Here is a 27,056-nt window from a genome sequence, read left to right on the forward strand (position 1 = left end):
CTGAAGGCTTTAAAAATTCTTGTTGAACTGCTGTGTCAGATCCACTTGTACCAGCACGACAGCGCTGAGAATGATCCACCACCTCTGTGGTGGTCTTGTGAGGGCCCAGACGTTTTTGTGCATTGAATGAAGCCAATTTTAAGGCATTGGGTTTTTCTTGGAATTAAAGGAACAATGTGTAATATTTTTAATATTACTGCATTTGTTGTGATGCTTCACAGATCTGTGAAAAAGAAACTACAGCCTCTGTTGTTGCTACTCAGGGCTCAGCACTGCAGAAACCGCACTAGGTAATTTTGGAAGAGGGTAGGAAACCCCCACCACCCTCCCCCTTGGTTTCAAGACCAACTGTAAACTGGAGCAAATGGTCAAAAGGAGACTACAGATCAGTGGAGTATTGCAGTCATTTTTAAGCTGTATTTTTTTTAAGTAAAAGTATTACCTAGTTTTGCTTTAACTTTTAAACACCCAATTTTGTTGAACAGGAATTAGCTTCAGGGTTTATTCAATAAAGGGGCCTAAAAGTTCCAATATTCTGTGTTTAAAGAAACCCCTCCGAACTGCCACCTGGTCTAAATTCCATGAGTTTTCATTCGTGGATAGTCTTCAGTTTTTTGGGTGAAATGTGGGACGGAGGTGGGTGTGGAGAGTCTAGCCTCCAGTTAGCTTAGCCTAGCACAGCTGTGGGAGGGTCCAGTGCTGCTGCTGTTGCTGTTGTCGCTGGTCGACAGGCAGCAAGCAGTCGTAGGGCACTGATACACCTCCCACAGGTGAACCGAGTCCGGCCGTTTCTGCCTTCCACTCTTCTAAAAGTTACTCCTAAAAGTCTTAGTGAAGTCCAGAAGATGTCTGCCGTGAAGAAAGCAGGTGTGCGCTTTGTAGACCGGTCTCTGTTCCTCTTTCTGGGTGAGTAACTCTTACCTGTGTTTCATCCTCTATTATTTACCCAAATGTAGGTCACTATTTTAAAAGAGTTATGTATACATTTTACGTCTACTGCTTTATGGAGATTTTGAAACAGCGGAACTCAGAAGTGTGCAAACTTTGGACCCAGCTGTGAAAATAAATTAATAAATAAATAAAAATCCTGACCAGGTGTTTAACTTTTGTTTATGTTTAAGGAGGTTAAGAGTATACCACAGCACCTCTTATTATTAAGAGCTGACGTTCAGTTTAGGATTTCATGTAAGTTACAAATGTAGGTCTCCACAAGAATAGTAAAACCTGTTTAAATGATTGTCTGAATGTGAAGTATTTGCCAGGGACTATACTCTCTCTCTCTCTCTCTCTCTCTCTCTCTCTCTCTCTCTCTCTCTCTCTCTCTCTCTCTCTCTCTCTCTCTCTCTCTCTCTCTCAAGTGTGTCATGATTCCCAGCTCTCTGCTGAAGATCACAGAACTCTATTAAGAAATCCCCCATCCTTCAGATGAGCATTTTTGCACAATTGTAACAATATAATGACTTTTCAGTGTGTCTTTACTGTTTACTTAAGATGAAGACCAAATGTCAGGACATATAGCCATAGTGTATTTTCCCTTGTTTTTACCGTACCTCGGGGTGCTTGAAAGAAAACAGCCATGAGTTTATATTCTGAACTCTTACATAAAGTGAGTAAATAGGCAGTGGCCCGTTGTGTAGACATTCCCATGAAAAGAGAAACCAGATGTACGCTCTAAAATGGGATATTTTGCAGCAGAACCAAAGCCTGCTGATCCGCCCCCACCTTTGTATTCTTATCACTGTGGGCTATTGTTAGTTTTGAAAGGAGTTTGGTGCCATTTGCTGCTCCGTGATGACCAATAGATGAAACATGGCATTAATTATATTTTGCAAAGAATAGGGGCCCAAACTGGAGAAGACATCTTCTGGGTAAATAGTCATCATATGGTTTACACAACCTGTGGTGGTCTTGGAAGGATACTTGAAGTGATTCAGCGCGCTGGACCTTCTTTTCTGCTCTGTTAGCAAGAAAAAGCTAGTGATTCAGCTATGACTGGACAAAGAGACATGTGGCTTTGTTCAAAAACTGAGAAAAACATCTGACTACAACAGATTCATCTCCTCGCAGGTTGAGCCAGAAGAGACAATATATTAGAAAGTGTCATGACCCTCGGCATTCTCTCTCATTCTCCCTTTGGAAGATATCTGCAAAGAAATATTATCATTGTCCATGTGGTAATAGTTGTGATCACATGAACTAGACTTCCAGACCTGGATCTGAGACGTGTTGATTCTAATCGTCACATAAAGAGAACCTCTTCACGGCACTGAATTGTTTTTTTTAAATATACATTCTTATCTGTCCATTAATTTAAACGTTTTATATGTGTGTGTGTGACTTTGGGCATCGTTGGTGGGAGCAGTTCTTTACTCAGTAAGCTTCGCTCGAACAAGTCAAACTACTACAAATAATAATGTAGTCTTCATTACATCTTATATATTTTGGCAGTTTCAGAATTTTTCAAAAACATTGGTGGAATCCCCCTTTAAAAAATCAGCATCAAAAAAAGAGTGTTTCTAAAACCTTCTGGACTTAATTAAAAGACGTTTTAAAACTTTTTTATGACATTTAATTTAACGTTATGTGGAAGTGTGTGTGCGAGTGTGAAACATATTTAGCCCTCGTGTGTATGTTGTTATGTGGTTGTCAGTGCTGTATGTACCTGTATATCCTGTGAGCGATGGCTGATTTTACACTAAAGCCTTAATTTGACCTTTCTTTATCTTCCTGGTGCAGAGGTTTTAGAGCACGCTGTGGTAATAACTTGTTTTTGTGTAGAGCCCAGTAATGATTTTGCAAACTCAGCCAATTTTGAAGACAGCAGATAGGCCCAACCCTGGTAGAGCTCACACCTCTGGCAGCACAGCGTGTGTGAACATGGCCTGGCTGTAGTTAACTCTCAGAGTGCAGTGTTGGTCCAACATCCACTGGAACCTCAAATGAAGTGATTCTATTATTTCTGGTTGTGATTGCAAGGAGGAAGCCCAATTTCTTACACCTTACACATTACACATTACTCTACTGTTGTACACGTTACACTACTGTTGTACACATTACACATTACACTACTGCTGTACAGGTTACACTACTGCTGTACACATTACACTACTGTTGTACACGTTACACATTACACTACTGTTGTACACGTTACACTGCTGCTGTACACATTACACTACTGTTGTACACATTACACATTACACTACTGTTGTACACGTTACACTACCGTTGTACACATTACACTACTGTTGTACACGTTACACTACTGCTGTACACATTACACTACTGTTGTACACGTTACACATTACACTACTGTTGTACATGTTACACTACTACTGTACACATTACACTACTGTTGTACACATTACACATTACACTACCGTTGTACACGTTACAGTACTGTTGTACACATTACACGTTACACTACTGCTGTACACATTACACATTACACTACTGTTGTACACATTACACTACTGTTGTACACGTTACACTACTGCTGTACACATTACACATTACACTACTATTGTACACATTACACATTACACTACTGTTGTACACGTTACACTACTACTGTACATATTAAACATTACACTACTGTTGTACACATTACACTACTGTTGTACATGTTACACTACTGTTGTACACATTACACCACTGCTCTACACATTATACTACTGCTGTACACATTACACTACTGCTGTACACATTACACTACTGCTGTACACATTACACATTACACTACTGCTCTACACATTACACGTTACACTACTGCTGTACACATTACACGTTACACTTGTTGTACACATTACACTACTGTTGTACACATTACACTACTGCTGTGCACATTACACATTACACTACTGCTGTACACATTACACTACTGCTGTGCACATTACACATTACACTACTGCTGTACACATTACACATTACTCTTGTTGTACAAATTACACTACTGTTGTACACATTACACATTACACTACTGCTGTACACATTACACATTACTCTTGTTGTACACATTACACTACTGCTGTGCACATTACACATTACACTACTGCTGTGCACATTACACATTACACTACTGCTGTACACATTACACCACTGCTGTACACATTACACATTACTCTTATACACATTACACTACTGTTGTACACATTACACATTACACTACTGCTGTACACATTACACATTACTCTTGTTGTACACATTACACTACTGCTGTACACATTACACATTACACTACTGTTGTACACATTAAACTACTGCTGTACACATTACACATTACACTGCTGCTGTACACATTACACTACTGCTGGACACATTACACATTACTCTTGTTGTACACATTACACTACTGCTGTACACGTTACACATTACACTACTCCGGTACACATTACACATTACACTACTGTTGTACACATTAAACTACTGCTGTACACATTACACATTACACTACTGCTGTACACATTACACATTATACTAGTGCTGTGGACATTACATATTACACTACTGCTGTACACATTACACAACTGTTGTACACATTACACAACTGTTGTACACATTACACTACTACTGTACACATTACGCTACTGCTGTACACATTACACATTACACTACTGTTGTACACATTACACATTACACTACTGTTGTACACATTACACTACTGCTGTACACATTACACTACTGTTGTACACATTACACTACTGCTGTACACATTAAACTACTGCTGTACACATTACATATTACGCTATTGCTGTACACATTAAACTACTGCTGTACACATTACACATTACACTAATGTTGTACACATTACACTACTGCTGTACACATTACATATTACACTACTGTTGTACACATTACACTACTGCTGTACACATTATATATTACACTACTGTTGTACACATTACACTACTGCTGTACACAATATATATATTACACTACTGTTGTACACATTACACTACTGCTGTACACATTACATATTACACTACTGTTGTACACATTACACTACTGCTGTACACATTACATATTACACTACTGTTGCACACATTACACAACTGTTGTACACATTACACTACTACTGTACACATTACGCTACTGCTGTACACATTACACATCACACTAATGCGGTACACATTGCACTACTGCTGCACACATTACACATTACACTACTGCTGTACACATTACACTACTGTTGTACACATTACACTACTGCTGTACACATTACATATTACACTACTGTTGTACACATTACACTACTGCTGTACACATTATATATTACACTACTGTTGTACACATTACACTACTGCTGTACACAATATATATATTACACTACTGTTGTACACATTACACTACTGCTGTACACATTACATATTACACTACTGTTGTACACATTACACTACTGCTGTACACATTACATATTACACTACTGTTGCACACATTACACAACTGTTGTACACATTACACTACTACTGTACACATTACGCTACTGCTGTACACATTACACATCACACTAATGCGGTACACATTGCACTACTGCTGCACACATTACACATTACACTACTGCTGTACACATTACACATTACACTACTGTTGTACACATTACACTACTGCTGTACACATTACACATTACACTACTGTTGTACACATTACACTACTGTTGTACACATTACATATTACGCTATTGCTGTACACATTAAACTACTGCTGTACACATTACACATTACACTAATGTTGTACACATTACACTACTGCTGTACACATTACACATCACACTACTCCGGTACACATTACACTACTGCTGTACACATTACACATCACACTAATGCGGTACACATTACACTACTGTTGTACACATTACACTACTGCTGTACACATTATATATTACACTACTGTTGTACACATTACACTACTGCTGTACACATTACATATTACACTACTGTTGTACATATTAGACTACTGTTGTACACATTACACTACTGCTGTACACATTATATATTACACTACTGTTGTACACATTACACTACTGCTGTACACATTACATATTACACTACTGTTGTACACATTACACTACTGCTGTACACATTATATATTACACTACTGTTGTACACATTACACTACTGCTGTACACAATATATATATTACACTACTGTTGTACACATTACACTACTGCTGTACACATTACATATTACACTACTGTTGTACACATTACACTACTGCTGTACACATTACATATTACACTACTGTTGCACATATTACACTACTGTTGTACATATTACACTATTGCTGTACACATTACATTACTGCTGTACACATTACACTACTGCTGTTTACATTACATATTACACTACTGTTGTACATATTACACTACTGCTGTACACATTACATTACTGCTGTACACATTACATTACTTTTGTGCTCTGTTTTTTGTTCAGAAAAACACACAGATTTTAAAAATTGAACTCAGGGAAAAAAACATAGAAGAAAAATAAAGGATACGGGCGCTTTAATAGAAACCAAAGAGTGACTCATTTTCCAAGCAAACTGCTCTATGTTTTAAAGATGGAGCTGGAGACGAGTAACAAAGTTAGAGTGTGACACACAGATTAATGCGAAGAGAAGCCAGGATTTAATTAAAACCATTTACAACTTTCCAAAATGACCCCTTCAGAAATCCCCCACCCTCATTGGCACCGAGAGCAAAAACCCACACCTCCACAGGATCGTTTTGGCTTCAGCACTTGGCCAAGTCTGATGTAACAGATACTTTCAAACCTGCGTCTTCTCTCACCCCATTAAATCTCAGACAAAGAAAAACAGAGTGGAGGAGATATAGGTTTCACATCCTCACAGGCAGCTGTTAAGATGAGAGGCTTGGCGTAAGGTGTGTGTGTGTGTGTGTGTGTGTGTGTGTATTATGGGTGTGAGTACGTGGACATAGCTCTACAGAACATTCAGCAAATTCCTTTCAGAAGATCCTCACCTCTCTCTGTCTGTCTGTCTCTCTTTCTCTCTCTCTCTCTGTCTGTCTCTCTCTCTCTCTCTGTCTGTCTGTCTGTCTCTCTCTCTCTGTCTGTCTGTCTTTCTGTCTCTCTCTCTCTCTGTATCTCTGTTGCTCTCTCTCTCTGTCTCCCTGTTTCTCTCTCTCTCTCTGTCTGTCTCTCTCACACACACACTCTCTCTCTCTCTGTCTGTCTCTCTCTCGCTCTCTCTCTCTCTCTGTCTCTCTCTCTCTCTCTCTTGCCTTTAAACTACGTGTTCCTGTGGTTCAAACAAGCTCATTACCCGTTTACCAGTTTTTCCTTCATAATTTCCTCAGGAGTGTTTCCCTCCTCCTCGTTAGACATGTACTCACAAAATGTTATTACACTGATAATAATCTCTGTTAAAACCTCTATTATTTCTCTTAGAAAGTCTATGACAATAAAGATGAAAAAAGGTTTAGTTAATATAAAGTTTTCTTATTTAAACTTGATTAGATTGCTTCTCTTAAAAGAACAAATAAAAACAGAGAATTAAAGGAGTAAAGCAGTGGTGGGTCCAGAGCCTACCTGGAATCACTGGGCGAAAGGCAGTGTCACACCCTGGAGGGGGCACCAGTCCTTAACAGGGCGACACACACTCACATATTCACTCATACATTCACTCACACACTCACACCTACAGACAATTTTGAGTGTGTTTTTGAAGCGTGGGAGGAAACTGGAGCACCCGGAGGAAACCCACGCGGACACAGGGAGAACACACCACACTCCTCACAGACAGTCACCCGGAGGAAACCCACGCAGACACAGAGAGAACACATCACACTCCTCACAGACAGTCACCCGGAGGAATCCCACGCAGACACAGAGAGAACACACCACACTCCTCACAGACAGTCACCCGGAGGAAACCCACGCAGACACAGAGAGAACACACCACACTCCTCACAGACAGTCACCCAGAGGAAACCCACACAGACACAGGGAGAACACACCACACTCCTCACAGACAGTCACCCGGAGGAAACCCACGCAGACACAGGGAGAACACACCACACTCCTCACAGACAGTCACCCGGAGGAAACCCACGCAGACACAGGGAGAACACACCACACTCCTCACAGACAGTCACCCGGAGGAAACCCACACAGACACAGGGAGAACACACCACACTCCTCACAGACAGTCAATAAAGTGAATAATAGTAATTAGAATGTGACTATTAGAATATTAGTAGTGTGCTGAGATATGTTTTTTCAGAACATAAACCTTGTAAGCAGACCTCAGGAAGGAATAATAGACAAGAAAAGTTTAGGATACATGTCATTTGCCTCCAGTAAGTGATGATATAAAGTGATTATTTTGCAGAGGCAGTGTGGTGGCACTACAGACAGTTTGACCCACACCTAAACAATGTCTTTGGGTTCCTTCCCCACCTTGAGTCACTGTGCTTTGTGTTGTTCCTTGTGTGTATGGGTTTCCTCAGGGTTCAGTGGCTTCCTCCAACAATCCTCCCAAATATATATAAAATTGTCCACAGATGCGTGTGTGTGTGTGTGTGTGTGTGTGTGTGTGTGTATGTATGTGTGTGTGTGTGTGTGTGTGATGCCCTGTGATAGACTGCTGTCCAGAGTGTGTTCCTGCTAAATATTTCCAGGTACGCTCCAGATCCACTGCAACTCTGATCAGGATGAAGATTAAACAAATACTAGTAGAGCCTCAATCCTTATTCCACAAGGGTTTGGTGGTATTTCTGTGGTAGTCTTTAAAAGCTAAGCTCTGAAGCTATGAAAACAAGCAAAAGGAATGACTGGAGTGGAGCAATATTTCCAGAATGTGACACATTTGAATGCTAACCACAGCTGCTGAAACAGACGGTAGTGAGACAGGGTTCTCAGTAAATTCTACTTTGTATTTTTGGTAATCCTTATATATTTCTCACATACGAGATGTAGTATGTGTTCATTTGGTTTGTGCGAGTGTGTTTTTTTGTATATATTTTTTGTCAGGCGATTCATCTGACTTTGTAGACTTAAACTGGTGTTTAAGGAAACCCACGCAGACACAGGGAGAACACACCACACTCCTCACAGACAGTCACCCGGAGGAAACCCACGCAGACACAGAGAGAGCACGCCACACTTCTACCATACAAGCTAGCATAGAGGAGCACTTTGCAGTCCTACAATTACAGTCTGCACTCCATATGTTGCTCTGCATACTTCATTAGCCCCCTTTCTCCCTGTTCTTCAGCGCTCAGGACCCCCACAGAGCAGGTGTGATGTGGTGGTGGATCATTCTCAGCGCTGCAGTGACACTGACGTGGTGGTGGTGTGTTAGTGTGTGTTGTGCTGGTGCGAGTGGACCTCACATGAGGCCAGTTTAAACAGATTTAAACAAATCGTAGAAACATGTGTGCGTTGTAAATACGGGGGAAATGAGAAGGAAGAAATAAAGAAGTGAAAATAAATTAAAAACAATGCTTTTGTTCCTTGCACCACACGCCGGTGGGTTTTGTGCTTGGTGTAAACAGAGGCATATTCTCAACAGGCAATGACCAGGGGTTGTTTAGAAAGTGCAAGGAAAGAGCTGTGATGTTTGATCCTTGTGGTATTTTGACCAAAGTAAAAATGCTATAACATGTCCCCTTTTTTAAAACAGTTTTTCTCTTTTCTCTGTTACAGTTGCTGTGTGGTCTCTCTCCACCACCGGTAAGTCCAGAATTTCTCAGCCCAGTCTCCGTGTGCCAGGCCGTTTTATTATATTAATAAAGTCATTTATTCAAGCTGGGTCAGAGACGCTAGTTTATTGTTATGAATGTCTTTCCCTCAGTGCGGGGCCAGACTGATGGCAGTAGTGTGGTGGTGGCTATGTACAATATCAGTGCCCCTCAGGGGTCTCAGACAGTACTGCAGTGCCACAGCCAGCGCATGGTGTGGACTCAGGACCGGATAAAGGACCGCCAGCGCGTTGTCCACTGGGATTTGTTCCGCAGCGCACCGGACTACACCATGGAACGTGTTCTGGACATGTTTTCTGCTGGAGATCAGCGCATCTATAACGGCCTCAACCAGGGACGCATCAGCATGCCCAAGACAGCCTTTAAAGACGGCAATTTCTCACTGGTTATCAAGAGTAAGCACTGGTCTGTCATTTTCTGAGCTGGATCACTTCCAGAATGTTCAGCTGATCCCTTGATTTAACTGAAGTGCTGTATTTATTTTTACAGACGTGGGGATGAACGACAGAGGCACCTACTCCTGCAACCTCCACCATCACTACTGCCATCTTTATGAGTCCATCAAAGTGCAGCTTAACGTCACCAAATCAGGTTGGTCCTCGATTAGCGATGAGCCGAGCCGCATTTTTCGGTTTCCATCGTGTTCAGGTTCACAGCTGTCGCTACGGATACAGATTCCTACAGAAGAGCTCGCTTTACTTATATATTATTGTTATTGTTGCTGGGTTTGTGTTTAAGGGAACATCATGAGGCTGAAATAGACTGCGTTTTTAATAATATCTTAGTTGCCGTTACACCATCAACACGAGCACGCAACACCACTCAGAACCACCTTTTCACCTCTTTTTCTCACTCTTCCTTCTCTGTATCACCTTTTCTCTCTGCCTCTGTCTCATTTTCTCTTTATAGAGTTCACATTCACACAGATGAATAAATAGAAATGATGTGTGTGCGCGGCACGGTGGTGCAGTAGGTTAGAGTCGCAGTCACACAGCTCCAGGGGCCTGCAGGTTGTGGGTTCGATTCCTGCTCTGGGTGACTGTCTGTGAGGAGTGTGGTGTGTTCTCCCTGTGTCTGTGTGGGTTTCCTCCGGGTGAATGTCTGTGAGGAGTGTGGTGTGTTCTCCCTGTGTCTGTATGGGTTTCTTCCGGGTGACTGTCTGTGAGGAGTGTGGTGTGTTCTCCCTGTGTCTGTGTGGGTTTCCTCCGGGTGACTGTCTGTGAGGAGTGTGGTGTGTTCTCCCTGTGTCTGTGTGGGTTTCCTCCAGGTGACTGTGAGGAGTGTGGTGTGTTCTCCCTGTGTCTGTGTGGGTTTCCTCCGGGTGAATGTCTGTGAGGAGTGTGGTGTGTTCTCCCTGTGTCCGCGTGGGTTTCCTCTGGGTGACTGTCTGTGAGGAGTGTGGTGTGTTCTCCCTGTGTCCGCGTGGGTTTCCTCCGGGTGACTGTCTGTGAGGAGTGTGGTGTGTTCTCCCTGTGTCTGTGTGGGTTTCCTCTGGGTGCTCCGGTTTCCTCCCACATTCCAAAAACACACGTTGGTAGGTGGATTGGAGACTCAAAAGTGTCCGTAGGTGTGAGTGTGTGAATATGTGTGTGTGTTGCCCTGTGAAGGACTGGTGCCCCCTCCAGGGTGTATTTCTGCCTTGCACCCAATGATTCCAGGTAGGCTCTGGACCCACCATGACCCTGAACTGGACTGAAGGGTTACAGATAATGAATGAATGAATGAATGTTCAGATCTAGATTCAGTCGTTTCAGGACGTGTAGTGCCCTACAGAGGGAGCATGGATTGATTTGGGATTAAACCTCTGGAATATGGATCATTTAGTCGGATCAGACCCATCTCTGTTCTCTACATGTGCCTCAGATAATATATTAATGGTATTACAGATGTAACTAATACACATTCGTTAACTGTAATCATTATTAATTATTAATGCTGAAGGTGAGAAAATCAAAGTGATTAGAAACATGAGCTCATTCAGTTTTTTTATAATTCCAGCTCGCAAGGAGCGACGATTCTGGGACGGGCAGAAGGCCGTGTACGTCGTCCTGGTGGGGAACACTGTAGTGCTCCCCTGTGTGAACCGCCGCCAGATCTGGACAGAGGGCAACAGTCAGGAGGATCAGCAGCAGGTGGTGCACTGGGACCGCCAGTCCCCGGGAGTCCTTCATGACCGCGCCGACCGCCTTATCGACCTGTACGCCTCAGGAGAACGCCGCCACTATGGGCCGCTGTTCATTCAGCAGAAGATGAATATTTCAGACATGGCTTTCTCCCGAGGAGATTTCTCCCTCATCATCTCAGATCTGCAGCCCCACGACCAAGGGCTGTACTCCTGTCATCTGCACCATCACTACTGCGGCCTGCATGAGAGACGCATCTTCCAGCTGAGCGTCGACCCCCCCCTGCCACCGGAGCCTACTGATGCCCCACAAGCACTTCCCAATGAAGACCCAAGTAAGATCAGCTTTACTCGACGTATACATTGGACCCCACACATATTTGGACACTTTAAGCATTGGTTAACTTTTAAATTTAAAAATAAAAAAGAGTAAAAGGGTCGACAGTAAAAATGTATCTTCTCGTTATTAAAAAGATTTTATTAGAAGGAAGTATGTGATAGTATTCATAGTTTTGTATCAGTCCAACATTTATTGGGCTCTACATAGTGCATACAATAGCATCAGAACACACACACACACACAGATACAGAGATGTGTGATGACTGAAAGACATGTGCATGTCTGCAATGGCAGTGATTTCTATAAACATTGATTATAAAGTGGAAATAATGGAGAGCCCATGTGTTGAGGAAGCATCTCTTTTCTTGGCAGCTTTGTTTTTGCCTTTTATCACTGTACTCCTACTGTAGGCTGTTTGTTTTTCTCATTATTTATGTTTTACAAGTCTGAGGGAGGAGACGGAGGGAGCCTTGTTACTGCTTTATGTTTTTAAAGATGTTTTGCCATTATTTCCTTCTGCTGCAGTCAGCAAACACTGAGCCAACCTCAGCTCCCCAACCAACAGCTGTTAGTTGTTTTTCTCTCTCCTTCACCCACCCACTCCCCCCCCCCTCTCCCCCCCCCCCCTCTCTCTCCCCCCCCCTCTCTCTCCCCCCCCCTTCTTTCTCTCTCTCTCTCTCTTTCTCCCCCCCTCTCTCTTTCTCCCCCCCTCTCTCTTTCTCCCCTTCTCTCTCTCTCTCTTTCTCCCCTTCTCTCTCTCTTTTTCCCCCCCCCCTCTCTCTCTCTCTCTTTCTCTCTCTCTTTCTCCCCTTCTCACTCTCTCTTTTTCTCTCCCTTCTCTCTCTCTCTCTTTCTCCCTTCTCTCTCTCTCTCTCTCTCTTTCTCCCTTCTCTCTCTCTTTCTCCCTTCTCTCTCTCTCTCTCCCCTTCTCTCTCTCTCTCTTTCTCCCTTCTCTCTCTCTCTCCCCTTCTCTCTCCCTCTTTTTCTCCCCCTTCTCTCTCTCTCTCTCTCCCCCTTCTCTCTCTTTCTCCCCTTCTCTCTCTCTTTCTTTCTCTCTCTCTCTCTCTTTCTCCCCTTCTCTCTTTCTCCCCTTCTCTCTTTCTCTCTCTCTCTCTCTCTTTCTCTCTTTCTCCCCTTCTCTCTCTCTCTCTCTCTCTCTCTCTCTCTCTCTTTCTTTCTCTCTCTCTCTCTCTTTCTCCCCTTCTCTCTTTCTCCCCTTCTCTCTTTCTCTCTCTCTCTCTCTCTTTCTCTCTTTCTCCCCTTCTCTCTCTCTCTCTCTCTCTCTCTCTCTCTCTCTCTTTCTCTCTCCCCTTCTCTCTCTCTCTTTCTCCCCTTCTCTCTCCCCCCCCCTCTCTCTCTCTGTCTCTTTCTCCCCCTTCTCTTTCTCTCTCTGTCTCTCTCTCTCCCTCTCTCATCTCCCTCTCTCACATAGCTCTTGGTTTCTCTCTCTGTCTCTGTACTATTTTTACAGTTGAAGGGAAGTGAATAAAACTAAAGAGAATGTTGGATTTTGGTGAGAGAAAGAGATGGAGAGAGTCATGGAACCTCTCCACACACACACACACACACACACACACACACACACACATACACACACTGATGCCCGCTGCATGAATTACGTGTAAAAGGTAAAAGTTCAGCAGCAAATGTCCATTCACTCTTTCTTTGGACGTCTCCCTCTTTTTCTCTCACATTCTTCGGTTTCTCCCCTCGGCCCCATTTCCCTCACTTCACCCCTCTTTGGTCTGTGGCGCTGCTCCTGATTGCCATGTGTGCAGCTGCGTTTGAAGTGCTGCCAGACAGTGGGAAACGAGGCTTGAAGATTCTTTTATTTTGGATTAGACTTTACAGCAGATGGAAGGTGAGTGGAGGATAGAGGGATGGGTGGAAATAAAGGACACAGAGAGGTGTTTGTGTTGGAGTGTCGTGGCTCTCTGCTTCAGTGAACCTTGACAGGAACCTAATGAGACTTTCACCACACGTCTAAAGGTTATGAGAAAATCAAAATGGGGAAATTCAAAAGTGTAGGTAAATTACGGAGTAAGTCTATGACTCCTGTTCTGAAGGTGGTAACGCTGATTTCTTAAAAGAGATAAAGGGGTTTACTGCCTTCCTCCAAAAGTAACTTAAGCCATGTCTCCATCCAAAACACTGACATATGTTCTGCGTAATAAAGGAATATCTGCAGAATAAAATGTGAAACGTCGTTTTATCCACTGCACTTTTGCGAATAAACTCCTGATGACATCAGCGCCGTGGTCAGGGACAGGGGAGGGATTTGAGCGGGTCGTTTGTATCAAAAACTCTTTATATCTAAAGGCTCGATGTAATATTTATTGCTGGGGTGAGTTGGGGGAGGTGAGGTGACTCTGTTAAACGCCTGGTCGCGGGGTCAGTGCAGGGCTCTTGGGGGCGCCGTGCTGCATACACAGTGATATCATCGTTTACTTGAACAAGCCTTATTCATCACCCTAACCCTAACCTTTTCTCTTTCTGTGATATTTGGGTGTTGCTTTAAGGTAGAATCTGGCTTGTGTGTAATGGGTGTACACTGAGATGTACACTAGTGCCTTACAAGGATGTGCAGTGGCTACAGTAATCTGTGCAGCACGGTGGCGCAGCAGGTAGGTGTCGCAGTCACACAGCTCCAGGGACTTGGAGATTGTGGGTTCAATTCCTGCTCAGGGTGACTGTCTGTGAAGAGTGTGGTGTGTTCTCTCTGTGTCTGCGTGGATTTCCTCCGGGTGAATGTCTGTGAGGAGTGTGGGGTGTTCTCTTTGTGTCTGTGTGGGTTTCCTCTGGGTGACTGTCTGTGAAGAGTGTGGTGTGTTCTCTCTGTGTCTGCGTGGATTTCCTCCGGGTGACTGTCTGTAAGGAGTGTGGTGTGTTCTCTCTGTGTCTGCGTGGATTTCCTCCGGGTGACAGTCTGTGAGGAGTGTGGGATGTTCTCTCTGTGTCTGCGTGGATTTCCTCCGGGTGACTGTCTGTAAGGAGTGTGGTGTGTTCTCTCTGTGTCTGCGTGGATTTCCTCCGGGTGACAGTCTGTGAGGAGTGTGGGATGTTCTCTCTGTGTCTGCGTGGGTTTCCTCCGGGTGACTGTCTCTGAGGAGTGTGGTGTGTTCTCTCTGTGTCCGTGTGGGTTTCCTCCGGGTGACTGTGAGGAGTGTGGGGTGTTTTCTCTGTGTCTGCGTGGGTTTCCTCCGGGTGAATGTCTGTGAGGAGTGTGGGGTGTTCTCTTTGTGTCTGTGTGGGTTTCCTCTGGGTGACTGTCTGTGAAGAGTGTGGTGTGTTCTCTCTGTATCTGCATGGGTTTCCTCCGGGTGACTGTATGTGAGGAGTGTGGTGTGTTCTCTCTGTGTCTGCGTGGGTTTCCTCCAGGTGACTGTCTGTGAGGAGTGTGGTGTGTTCTCTCTGTGTCTGCGGGGGTTTCCTCCGGGTGACTGTCTGTGAGGAGTGTGGTGTGTTCTCTCTGTGTCTGCGTGGGTTTCCTCCGGGTGCTCCGGTTTCCTGGAGGGTGGATTGGCGACTCAGAAGTGTCCGTAGGTGTGAGTGAATGTGTGAGTGTGTGTTGCCCTGTGAAGGACTGGCGCCCCCTCCAGGGTGTATTCCCAACTGGCGCCCAATGATTCCAGGTAGGCTCTGGACCCACCGTGACGCTGAATTGGATAAGCGGTTATAGATAATGAATGAATGAATGTATCGGTCGTGTGCAGTTGCAAATACATCTTTCACTTTCACAGAATTGCATGCCCTCTTTTGTAAACGTGAATAAAACCTGAACAAAATGGAATCGGGGGATGGCTGTATTGCTGCACTCCCAGCGTTGTGTACTTTACAGTTTGCAGTAATTGGAGTAGGGGGTTGGAGACGGTGGTTGGAAAACTCAGCCCATTTTAGGTTTCTGTTAAAGCTAATGGGAGAATGTGGGAAAGTCATTTTCTCTGCTCGAGAAAATCCTGCTCGGCCTGGACCTGAGTCTACAGAAACCTCACTGGAATCCAGCGGGATAACATCACATCCCTTTGGGCGAGGGAGAAAAGAGCAAAGCAGAGCTAAAGAGCTGCTGAAGGCTTTGCTACAAAGAAAATACATTAACATCTACAAAGTGCAAACAATTGTACATTAGTTAAAGGAAATACGGTTGTTGTTGTGTTCTGGTGTAATTCTGGACATATTTGTTTGCCCTGGCAGTTTTTCCTTGAATCGTTTCAGCTCTTTTTTCTCTTTCACAGAAGCAGTGTGTTGTGTATATTATTGTTTTTTTATTGTGTGAGTTGGTGTCTTTTTTTCAATGCCACATCTTTTACACATCCTTCCTTTTCTCTTTTATTTCTCCTTGTTTTCTCTCTTCATTTAAAGCCCCCACGTTTGTTCTGCTTCTGGGTTTGCTTGGACTACTTGTGGTTTATCCTCAGGACAGCGGAAGTTTGCTTCATGGGTAAAGCATCCAGTCAGTTTTGAGTAGAGTTCAACATCCGTCCCTGAGCTGAGAGCTGAGAGGAGGAGGAGTAGGTGTTGGATTTAGTTCAGCTCCCCACCACCACCATCAGTCCCCCTCCACCCAAGAAAAATATGCTGGTCTCTTCCTCTGCCCTGTTTAAGCGCGGAGAGGAAAAACGACTGCGTGAACCCTCAGACACAGAAACTGAGATTGCATTCTTCAAAATTAAGACGCTAAAAAGGATTCTTTGGGGTGTTGCCGTAGAAGAACCACTTCTGACACTTTACAGAGCTTTAAGTTTGAATTAGAGCTGGTAGAGAGCTGTTTGTTGACTGGATCTTTAGAAACCAATGGTGGTTATGCTTTGGAGCTCCAACCCTTTTCTTTGTAGTGTGTGGTGTTGTCAAAATAACTTCAAATTCAGTCCCACATAGAGTTTTGACGTACTAGACTTTTATAAAACTAGTTTATTATTTTATTGAACACAAACTCATGTTACAGCTTGGTTAGTATCTTCTCCTTCTTACTTCGGATGTTCACGTCAGGGGTCGCCACCGTGGATCAACCCATACGCATTATAGTTTGGTACAGTCACCCGGAGGAAACCCACACAGACACAGGGAGAACACACCACACTCTTCACAGACAGTCACCCGGAGGAAACTCACGCAGATACAGGGAGAACACACCACACTCCTCACAGACAGTCACCCGGAGGAAACCCACGCAGACACAGAGAACACACCACACTCCTCACAGACAGTCACCCGGAGGAAACCCACGCAGACACAGAGAACACACCACACTCCTCACAGACAGTCACCCGGAGGAAACCCACGCAGACACAGAGAGAACACACCACACTCCTCGGCACTTCAATTCAAATAAATTAAAAATTATTTAAAACATATTAACTAAATAATTTAACAATAAATAATGAATTTATAGAAATCACTCTGTACAGGACAATTGTTCGTACAGAAGGCTCAACGGACAGTGGAACGTTATTCTCACTTTGCTTATATTTCTCCAGTTTTAGTGCTCTCTGGCCACTTTGTTGTGTTGTCTCTCGGTGTGAACGCAGGGTCAGCCATGGGCTTAATCCATCTAATGCCTCGCTATAAGTTTCCCTAAGTGAGCAGCAAATATATAAATACATAGTGTCTCAGTCTAGTGTTCTAGGCTCTCTTTTCCCACAATCGTAGACATCCCCTTTAAGATACTATGGACATTACCAGCTTCTGCAAGGTCAGAGAACAGTGATACACTTTGTTTTAAACAAAGCAGCCAAACATTTGGTTATGTCCACTCTGGTGGCCATGAAATCAGGACAATCCCATGGTTCCTGCAGCTTCCTGTTCCAGATTACTGTCTCTGGAGAGAGCAGCAAATGCAGTGAGCACTGCTGTCCATGAAGGCATTCTCACCCCTTGCCCCTGCCGCTTAGCCATACCCCACTAATATCATTATCACATTTGGTCCATATTGTTCCGGCTGGAAAATAGAAATAAGATACTCGATACATGTCCTGGTGATTCAGCAAGATTAATTTTCTGATTTGTTGGTTTGCTAACCTCGTGTTCTGTGGAATCAAACTCATAAAAAATGAATACCATGCCCACAATAATGGTGCAGGGCCAAAGAAAACAAATGCTGAATGACAACCCTGTCCTCCTCCCCAGCCGGCTGTTGGCACTGGCAGAGCTAATATCACGGTCGTGGTGTATTATTTTCCCAGCAGGACTTTGTGCTGTGGTTAGGCTGAAGTGGCAGGTACAGACGGGTAATGACAGTGGAACCACAACAACCACTGTTTACTGAATTCACTTTGAAGAGATGGTAGGAGCTGCTTCACATTAGCTCTTACTGATGATTGTAGTCTACCACCCACAAGCCCATTTTCACACTGAGCTATGAAGGGGTACGCTAAGTGGTAGTGCGGCAGATTGCAGAGAAGACGACAAATGTCTAATTGCGCTAATCGGCTAATGTGCACTTGTAAGCAAATGAACAGGTTTTTGTAAATGTCAGGTTTTGTCCAATTTTTTTCAACAACAGGAACTCTACATTCCTTTAACAGACAGAAAATATAACTGCCAGCTAATGGTGACCATGGGACTACTTTCTCTGGAGTAGTGGAGTGTCATCCAGTTCCTTAAAATTACTTGACCACTTTACATCACATGTTTGTTTATTCAGTCATTTAATTGACTCTGCCCACACACATAATTCCTCAAGGCGACTGGGACTCAACACATAATCATGAACCCTAAGACCACACAGACCTGGGTTTTCCTGCCTCCCAGTCCAGACAAATACAAAAAATAGTTGCATTATATGACCGTCCAGTAGGGGGCAAGAGAACCTCTTAAAGGCTAAGCAGCAGCTCTATGAAAGTGTCAAACAAATAAATACAGTGGAATATGAGTTCCTAACTTGTGTTTATTGATAGTCAGAAAACATGTTATTTCTTAGTAATTGAAGGAATAAGGTTTAAAAGACCGTTGGTCCCCCCCCCCTTATGCAAATTTAATGCAAAATGACGAAAAGGTGTGTTGTTTTTGGCCACAATCATTCAATATACAGTGGGACATCTGTGAACAAATGGCCCAAAGATCCCAAAATATCCAGAAAATGGACTAAATTTGTCAACTTTAAACTGGCACTTTGGAAAGGACCATCTGCTCACTCCGTTATCTGTAGCTCATTTCACTGGCGCTTTTCCAACAATATGGGCATGTGAGGAAACCAACGAATGGTGTTCAACAGCCTCTGTAACATGGAGGTAAACAGGGTAAGGACACTCACTTCGCCTGTTTTAGTTGGTGTTAGTTAACGTTAGCTTGACTTGCTAAACTCGGTGGCTCAGATTATACTCGGCTACGTAGCTGCATTACGGAGGTTTATAGTGTCGGATGAATTCGAGTTCGACTTCGATCACATTTACAAGAATAACGGTACCTCTAAATTTGAGTTTAGCTTATTGCTAGGCTATTGTCATGAATAATGTGGGTTATTTAGCTAGCTAGATACTGTCATAACAGTCAGTCATAACGGTGTTTTACCGCGGCGTTGTTCAGCTGTTGTCCACCAGTGACGTCACGGTTGCGTTCAAGAATTTTCGTAGCGAGCTCGGGTTTTTCCGTCAATTTAATAAAATTGTCAGTTTTAAAGCAAATTAAGCTGCTATTTCCATTTTAATTCCTACTTATATATGTCAGTAACTAAAATAATGTGAAATATTCATGGAGGTCCATTAAGTGGTGCTTAGCCTTTAAAGAGAGACATCAAAACACCATGAAACATGTTTAATCCCAAATCCCTCCATATTCCCTGTAGTGACTGAATCTAGATCTTAACAGTGCATTATACATTTCTAATACGACATCGTTTATATATATATTCATGTGTGTGAATCTGAAATCTGCATGTGTACAGTATGGATTTACAATGTACTTCACTATAGAGGGAGCCAGGAGCTATTTGAGTTTCAGCCACTCTTCACAAGTGCACAAGTGTACTACTTGTTGTAGTGCATTGTGGGATTCTTTGAGTGCACTATGTTTTTCGGACAATAAAAATGGCGGAACCCCAGTAAACTAACATGAATCTGAAAAACAAATAAATATTATTAAAAAAAAGAGAGAGAGACTGGATGACATTGCCTTGATGTTACACATTTAATGCATTATCTCCTTTTTTATCTTCTTTTTTTTGTTAGAAATCTGCAGTATTGAATATTTCTGCAAGTAATTTATGCCAGCCAAATCCCCCCCCCCCCCCCACTTATGTTTGATCAAAGGCTACCTTTGATCTTTCCCTCACCTTATAATTATAACCAACACAGGCAGTGTCCAACTGTTTCTGCAGGAGTAATGTGTCTTGAAACTGTCCCCCTACTCCATGTTCCAATCAAAACATTCGACTCCAGACAGTCTCTCTCCTCCTCTCATTTCTCTTCTCCTTTTTTTCCTGTCTTTTTTTAACTTTTTATCAGAATATCATCACTGTCCAAAGAAAAACCATAAACCTGTATCTCCATTGTTGTGGATGTTTACCATGTCATTTGAACACAGCAGCTGTTTGTTACTTAGAATCCAGGGACGATTTGTTTAGTGTATATTTATTAATTATCTCCCAAGTGTCAAACTACTCTTTAAACTTCTGTCAGTGTAAGTTTTTATTCTTCTGAATGTTGGCTGAGGGTGGTGTTTATAAAATGCCCTGGATACAATTTTCCTCTCAACACAGACACAAACTACTTCACTACATTAGGAGCTCCTCGGTTTTTCCCTCATATTTCAGTTGAAATGAAGGTAAACTAATATGCAGTGAGGTCAGTAGGCGTATTTAACCGTAATTCACCCTTAATTCACTCTTATTAAAGCAGCCTGCAGTACTCCCACAGCTCAAACATTTGTGTCTCCCCACTTTTCTGGAGCAGAAGATTTTAAAATCATTGTCTGTCCTTTGTTTGGTGAGGGTTAACGTGCTAAAGCTTTTACCCAGCAAACCAACAACCACCAGGCAGAAAGATGTTTAAAACCATTGACCCAGACATACTTCAGATAGTTTGTGTTAACATTATTCCTCAGATAATAATAATGTTCAGCCTCATTCTTTGGAAAGCTCGATAATGCTTTTAATTTGTTGGCTAGCTTTTCCTTATCTATATATTTACATCTCAGTTGCTTTCTGGTCGAACCAGAAATATGTTGATGTTAAATGGCTGAGAAGTAGCAATTTTGTGGGAGTTTTTCATCCTTTGTTTTTAGCTGAATGTTTTGTCAGGGACATGGCTCGCTAGCAGCATTTTTATGATGAAATAGTGCCCTCTTGTGGCTCCTGTAGTTCAAGAATTATGCAGCTGACTTTAAAAGGGCTAATGCTAATGTTAGCAGGCGGTAAATAGGGACGGTTGTCCAAGTTCAAAACACAGTAAAAAGATGAATACCCTCCAACCCAGCGAAGCTCACATGGGTTGCCAGATTGAGGACAATGTCCCAGCTCAAAATGAATTCAAGATTTTTGGATCTTCGTAGCTACACACCAAGATGTACATAATTTCACTAAAATATCTACCTACGCTAGTGTAGACGCTGCTATATTCCTGCATTTACCAGCTTCATATTTGACTTTCCATTTCCACCTTAAATGTTTCACTAGACGAGGCTGACGTCAGTCTTATCGATATTCCTCTTTCACCTTAAATATAAATGTAGGAAGCAGAAGTTTGCTTCTTATTCACAATTTTCACATTCAAACCTTTAGTTCCGCTTCAGTTTATGAGGCTAATATTGCTGTTATTCTCTAGCTTCTTATTTAAATGATCTGTTCAATCTTAAATAGGCGTCCAGTGAGGTTTTCGGTAGCTTTTGAAACAAACTTTCCTCACTTTCTTATTTTAAACACATAAACCATAGACATTTGCACCATTAATCTATTCGGTAACACTTTACAATACGGGTGCACAAATAAGCATATATTAATACGTCATGAATGATCTCCTCATAGTATATTAATACATACATTAATGCTTAATATATCAGGAACTAACAAAGGATATACATTAATGACCATATTACTCATACATAAATCGCCATTAGCAAGGGTAAATATTAAGTATCAACATCTTGTTAATTCAATCTCTTAATTAACACTATGACTTGCCTTATTAATTAACACCCTTTACATATTGGATATATTTGGATACTGTGTGTTACATATCTTTGTGCATTGATGTAGGCAAATTTATAGGCAGGAAAGTTGATTTTTTTATTTTATATGAACAGTAGCACTTCTAAAGTCAAGAACCACATGAAAAAGACCTGAAACTGAACTCTTGTCATTGACATGGAACACAACACCAGAATGAACTATACATCAGAATGGTACCAACAAGGTAGGTGTGTAAAATGGTTACCAGATTATAAATAAGGCACAACTTATTACACAAGCTCTATGAACCATGAGGGCAAAAGTTTGAGATATTTTTGTTAAACAGAAACAAAAACCTATTTCTTCTGCCATGTTACTCTGTGTAAGTGGGTTAAGCTAATTATTTAATTAATTAATGTGGCCAATAACAACCCTAAAGTCAAGTGACTTTATATAAGTAATTACAAAACTCGTAATAAACTCATAATAATCACTTAATCACTGCTTATGTCCCTGCCTATAATTTTGCCTACATCAATGCACAAAGATATGTAACACACATTATCCAAATAGATCCAATATGTAAAGGGTGTTAATTAATAAAGGCAAGTCATAGTGTTAATTAAGAGATTGAATTAACAAGATGTTGATACTTAATATTTACCCTTGCTAATGGCGATTTATGTATGAGTAATATGGTCATTAATGTATATCCTTTGTTAGTTCCTGATATATTAAGCATTAATGTATGTATTAATATACTATGAGGAGATCATTCATGACGTATTAATATATGCTTATTTGTGCACCCGTATTGTAAAGTGTTACCATCTATGCTAATGTGTTTACAAGTTTATAGTTCTCCAGAAATGACTTGCTTATCTTTTCAGGAGAAAATCTTTCAAATACATCACAAATATGTACTAATGTTGTACTCTGTCTCTGATCATGGAGCTTTGTACAATGATGTAGAGGCTTTTTAAATCAGATGGAGTGGAATGTTATATCTGTTTGCATCCTACTGTGTTTCATACCTGGCAACCTGGCGGTGTAGAAACAGAACTGTGTATTGAGCAGTGGGACAGGCCACTCACAAACAGTGTTACACTCTCAAATGGACACTCCTCAAATAATGTACTGGCTGTAGCAGTGCTGTCAGAGCTGCAGTGCTTCAACTTTGCATGTTTCCTTAATCTCTGATGACACGCCCTGTTCATTGTATGATTGAAAGTACAGTAAATATTATAAATATTATGTGTTGCTCCTTTAAACATCTCCATATTTTAGTTAGAATGTTTTAGTCTACAGCTAATACTAGCCACGTGAATGGAGATGAATGGAGATTGTAGGCCGAGGTTTTAAATCCACTGCAATGTGTTCTTTTCTTCGTAGTCACAAACGTAGTGGAGGTGCCACCTCGTGTCATCAACGTCATTCTGCCAGACCAGCGAGGTCACTTCCTGCAGCAGCTGGGGTACATCCTGGCCACATTCTTCCTTCTGGCTCTCATTGTACTGGCCATCGTCTTCCTCACCCGCCGATGGAAGGCCAGAGGTAAACGGCTCTTCGTAGACTCAGGAAAATGGCGTTTCTTTTATTTCATTTTTTAATTTCCTTGCTGTGTATTTTGATGTTGGTTTGAATCTGAATTCAGGTTTTGAATACGATCCACGTGCCACTGCCAAACCCCAACTGCCCATTGTAAAATACATGTGAGTACCTGCAGATGTCAGAGATTCAATCAGAAGTTCTCAGTCAAAAGGTCTGTTTAAAGTTACATCTCCATTTCTGATGCTCGTGTAGGGGACATGTTCCTATAAACAAGGACACAGAGAAGTGCATTCCAGAGATGAAGACCTGCAACCAGGAAGAGACTAAGCTTGGTGAGTAACCGAACAGTTCCTTCATGACACTATAATTACCATATTATCACTACTTTGTATTAACCCTAGTTTACTAACATAGTTACAGCTTTCTCTCTCTCTCTGTCTCTCTCTCTCTCCCTTCCTCTCTCTCTGTCTCTCTCCCTCCCTCTCTCTCTCTCACTTCCTCCCTATCTCTCTCTCTCTCTCCGTCTCTCTCTCTCATTCCCTATCTCTCCCCCTCTCTCTCCCTCTCTTCATCTCTCTCTCTCTCTCCCTCCCCCTCTCTCTCTCTCACTCCCTCCCTATCTCTCTCTCTCTCACTCCCTCCCTTTCTTTCTCTCTCTCTGTCTCTCTCACTCCCTTTCTCTCTTTCTGTCTCTCCCTCTCTTCGTCCGTCTCTCTCTCTCTCTCGAGTCTGTTATCTGTCTGTTACTGGGCTCTCTCTCCCGGCTCGTGGACACTTTTTTGCAGGGCAACTTTGCCTCTTTCCCATGAACCTGATAACCCCTTTATTTTCCCCCTTGTCTGGTTTTCTTTCTCCTGTCTCTCTCATGCCTCGTTGGTGTTGCTCTGATCCAGTCCCTGACCCTGTGAGTCCTGTACACAGAATCGGAATCCGTGTGTCCTGTGTGTCCCACAGAATCACTGCCAACTCCTCCTTCCTCAGACTCATACATCACTAATATTTCAGCTTCACTTTACTATAACACACTTTCTCCATCGGTTCTCTTTTACTTCTGTTCGGTTCTCTGTTGTGTCTCCGGTGTAGACCCGAGGAGGATGGGTTCTTTGTATGAGTCTTGGTTCCTTCTTCGTACAACTAACCCTCTCTTCTCCTTCTCTTCCAGACTTTAAAAACAACCTTCTGAAAGAGGCAGAGATGTCCAGGTCATGCTCTCCTAAGGTCATTGATATGGACAAAGGTACAAGAAATATTCCGCCCCAAATTTTCTGTTAAGTAAATACCCACTGGATTTATCACTGTGTGCAGTGGGGCTGTGTGATACGTTTCTATACCGTCTGAAAAAAGTGGATACTGCCATCTGTACTGCATCAAAAATGACAGCAGATAGCATTGAAAACCCATGAATATTCCAAAAATAGACATATTTTCCGTCCTTCATCATCTGTGTGTCACTAAGCGCAGCTCATTAATTGTTAACTGTTTATTAACTGTACATCTTTATTTGTAGAAATGGAGAAATTTCCTTGGAAATGAAAGACAAGCTGGCCACTGGCTGGTCCAGAGGCGGATACAAACATAAGAATATAAGACGGCTGGAAGAAAAGAGAACGTGTAGAAGAAAGAAGATGAGATCAGAACATGGTTTGTGTGTGTGTCTGTGTGTGCTGTTTCAGATTTAAAGATATACTGCTGTTGTGGGTCTTTACTGCGAGAGGGAGCAACAACCCTGTGACTTCACCATGGATCATACACACTATTGATTCAGGTGTTTTTCAGGGGTCCAGTGCACCTGCGAAAGTAAACGTCAGTGCCTTTTGGTGAGCTGTTAAAGCGAAGCCATCGATCGCTTTAATTATATTGTAGTCGCTTGTACAGGGTCTGTATCTGCACATACTACTACTTTTAACTGCAATGCTTTTTTAACTAATGAGCTTTGGAGAAAACCTTTCAAAAACGCAGAAGCTTCATCCAGTACTTTTTACATTTCTATTTTTCAGTTGTGTGAATATTTTCGACATATTGCTGTGTATTTGGGTAGTTTATTTAAGCTGTTTATTAATAGCCATGAATGCTTATTACTGACAACGACACAATCCATTATTCCGTTTGAAATCACTCTAAACAAATCCTGAATTTACTGTAGAAAAGGGATCAAAGGAGCGTTTATAATATGATGCTGTGCTCACTCTATTTGCTTTTTTTTAATGTATTGTTCATACACATTTCATCGAAACCTCGGTTATGTATGTTGCATCATCTACTCATTCTTTTTTTTGGACCTTTAAGGTATTTAACGAAGCAATTAGCTCTAGAAATAAACATTTAGACTCGCAGTGTAAACTCTCTGAGCATATTTCTGGTCGTTTCACTGTTTGCCACTAATCTAACCACTACTTATAGAACCTTTCAGTCACATAGCTTCTCTCTCTCAGCCGTGGAGTACGTATCCTGTCGTATTATCTGAGGACCTCAATAAACTCTCCTCTGTAAACCCTTGCTGCATCAAGCCCTAGTCTCTGTTTACCCACTTTTTACCTTTAATTGGCTTGTGCTTTTGTCTATCCTCCGTGACGGCTCTCATTTCCTGCTTTTTGATGAATCCAATGTAATTGCTCCCCTTGTAGCTGTTGGTTTTGTAAGCATCTGTGAACCCATCTGAAACCGAATGCTTATGCAGCCACACAAACGGCAGCGTGGGACACGTGAAACGTGCCCATCGTTAAGCTCCAGTAACTCCACCGTATCTTGTGTTGTATTTTAATGCAATTTCAACCAGAACCCACTTTAAATGAGTGCTAGTGCTGTGTGCGGGGGAAGAACCAACACTTGTGGCCTGTGCGCTGAGACAAAGGACAATGGCCAGAATGACACCCAGTTCTTCTAATTCATTTCCTCAAGCTAAATCTTTTAATACTGAGAAGATTAATGGGAAGAAACAACTGGATAGATTCTGATGCTGCAAATATACCACAGTATTCTTATACTTTTATACTGGTTAAATTCCTATACAATCGCATGAATCTTCTTGGGTACCGATGATGTAACATTTCTGTGGTCCAAAGGTGAAGAAAAGGTACGCCAGGAAACTTTCTATCAATAAAGTTTATTAATAAACTCTTAATAAACGTAATTGTGATGGTTATTTCATACTAGGAAACAGCTTCACTTTTACTTTAATTAATCTTTTGAAACAGAGGAAATAATATCTTTCAGATGTTCTGTTTCTGAT

The 27,056-nt window shown here is 42.1% G+C and overlaps 1 protein-coding gene across 1 annotated transcript; it reads left to right on the forward strand.

Annotated features, from left to right (window-relative positions):
• The first annotated feature begins 575 nt into the window (after positions 1–575).
• Positions 576–26,905, forward strand: mxra8a (matrix-remodelling associated 8a). The gene is made up of 10 exons (XM_066671312.1): positions 576–906; positions 9,660–9,686; positions 9,808–10,110; positions 10,205–10,306; positions 11,714–12,172; positions 23,669–23,830; positions 23,931–23,988; positions 24,080–24,159; positions 24,990–25,064; positions 25,335–26,905. The coding sequence occupies exons 1-10, from the start codon at positions 846–848 to the stop codon at positions 25,358–25,360; spliced, it is 1,353 nt and encodes a 450-aa protein (XP_066527409.1). The 5' UTR covers positions 576–845; the 3' UTR covers positions 25,361–26,905.
• Positions 26,906–27,056: the final 151 nt, after the last annotated feature.

Source organism: Hoplias malabaricus, chromosome 5 (genome assembly GCF_029633855.1).
Source record: "Hoplias malabaricus isolate fHopMal1 chromosome 5, fHopMal1.hap1, whole genome shotgun sequence".
NCBI classification, from domain to species: Eukaryota; Metazoa; Chordata; class Actinopteri; order Characiformes; family Erythrinidae; genus Hoplias; species Hoplias malabaricus.

What these genes read in the sequence shown, in the direction of transcription:
- mxra8a (XM_066671312.1), top strand. Translation starts at nt 846, where the DNA reads ATGTCTGCCGTGAAGAAAGCAGGTGTGCGCTTTGTAGACCGGTCTCTG. An exon ending in GTGGTCTCTCTCCACCACCG is followed by an intron (nt 9,687 to 9,807) that starts GTAAGTCCAGAA and finishes TCTTTCCCTCAG; the next exon opens with TGCGGGGCCAGACTGATGGC. An exon ending in CTGCCCATTGTAAAATACAT is followed by an intron (nt 23,989 to 24,079) that starts GTGAGTACCTGC and finishes ATGCTCGTGTAG; the next exon opens with GGGACATGTTCCTATAAACA.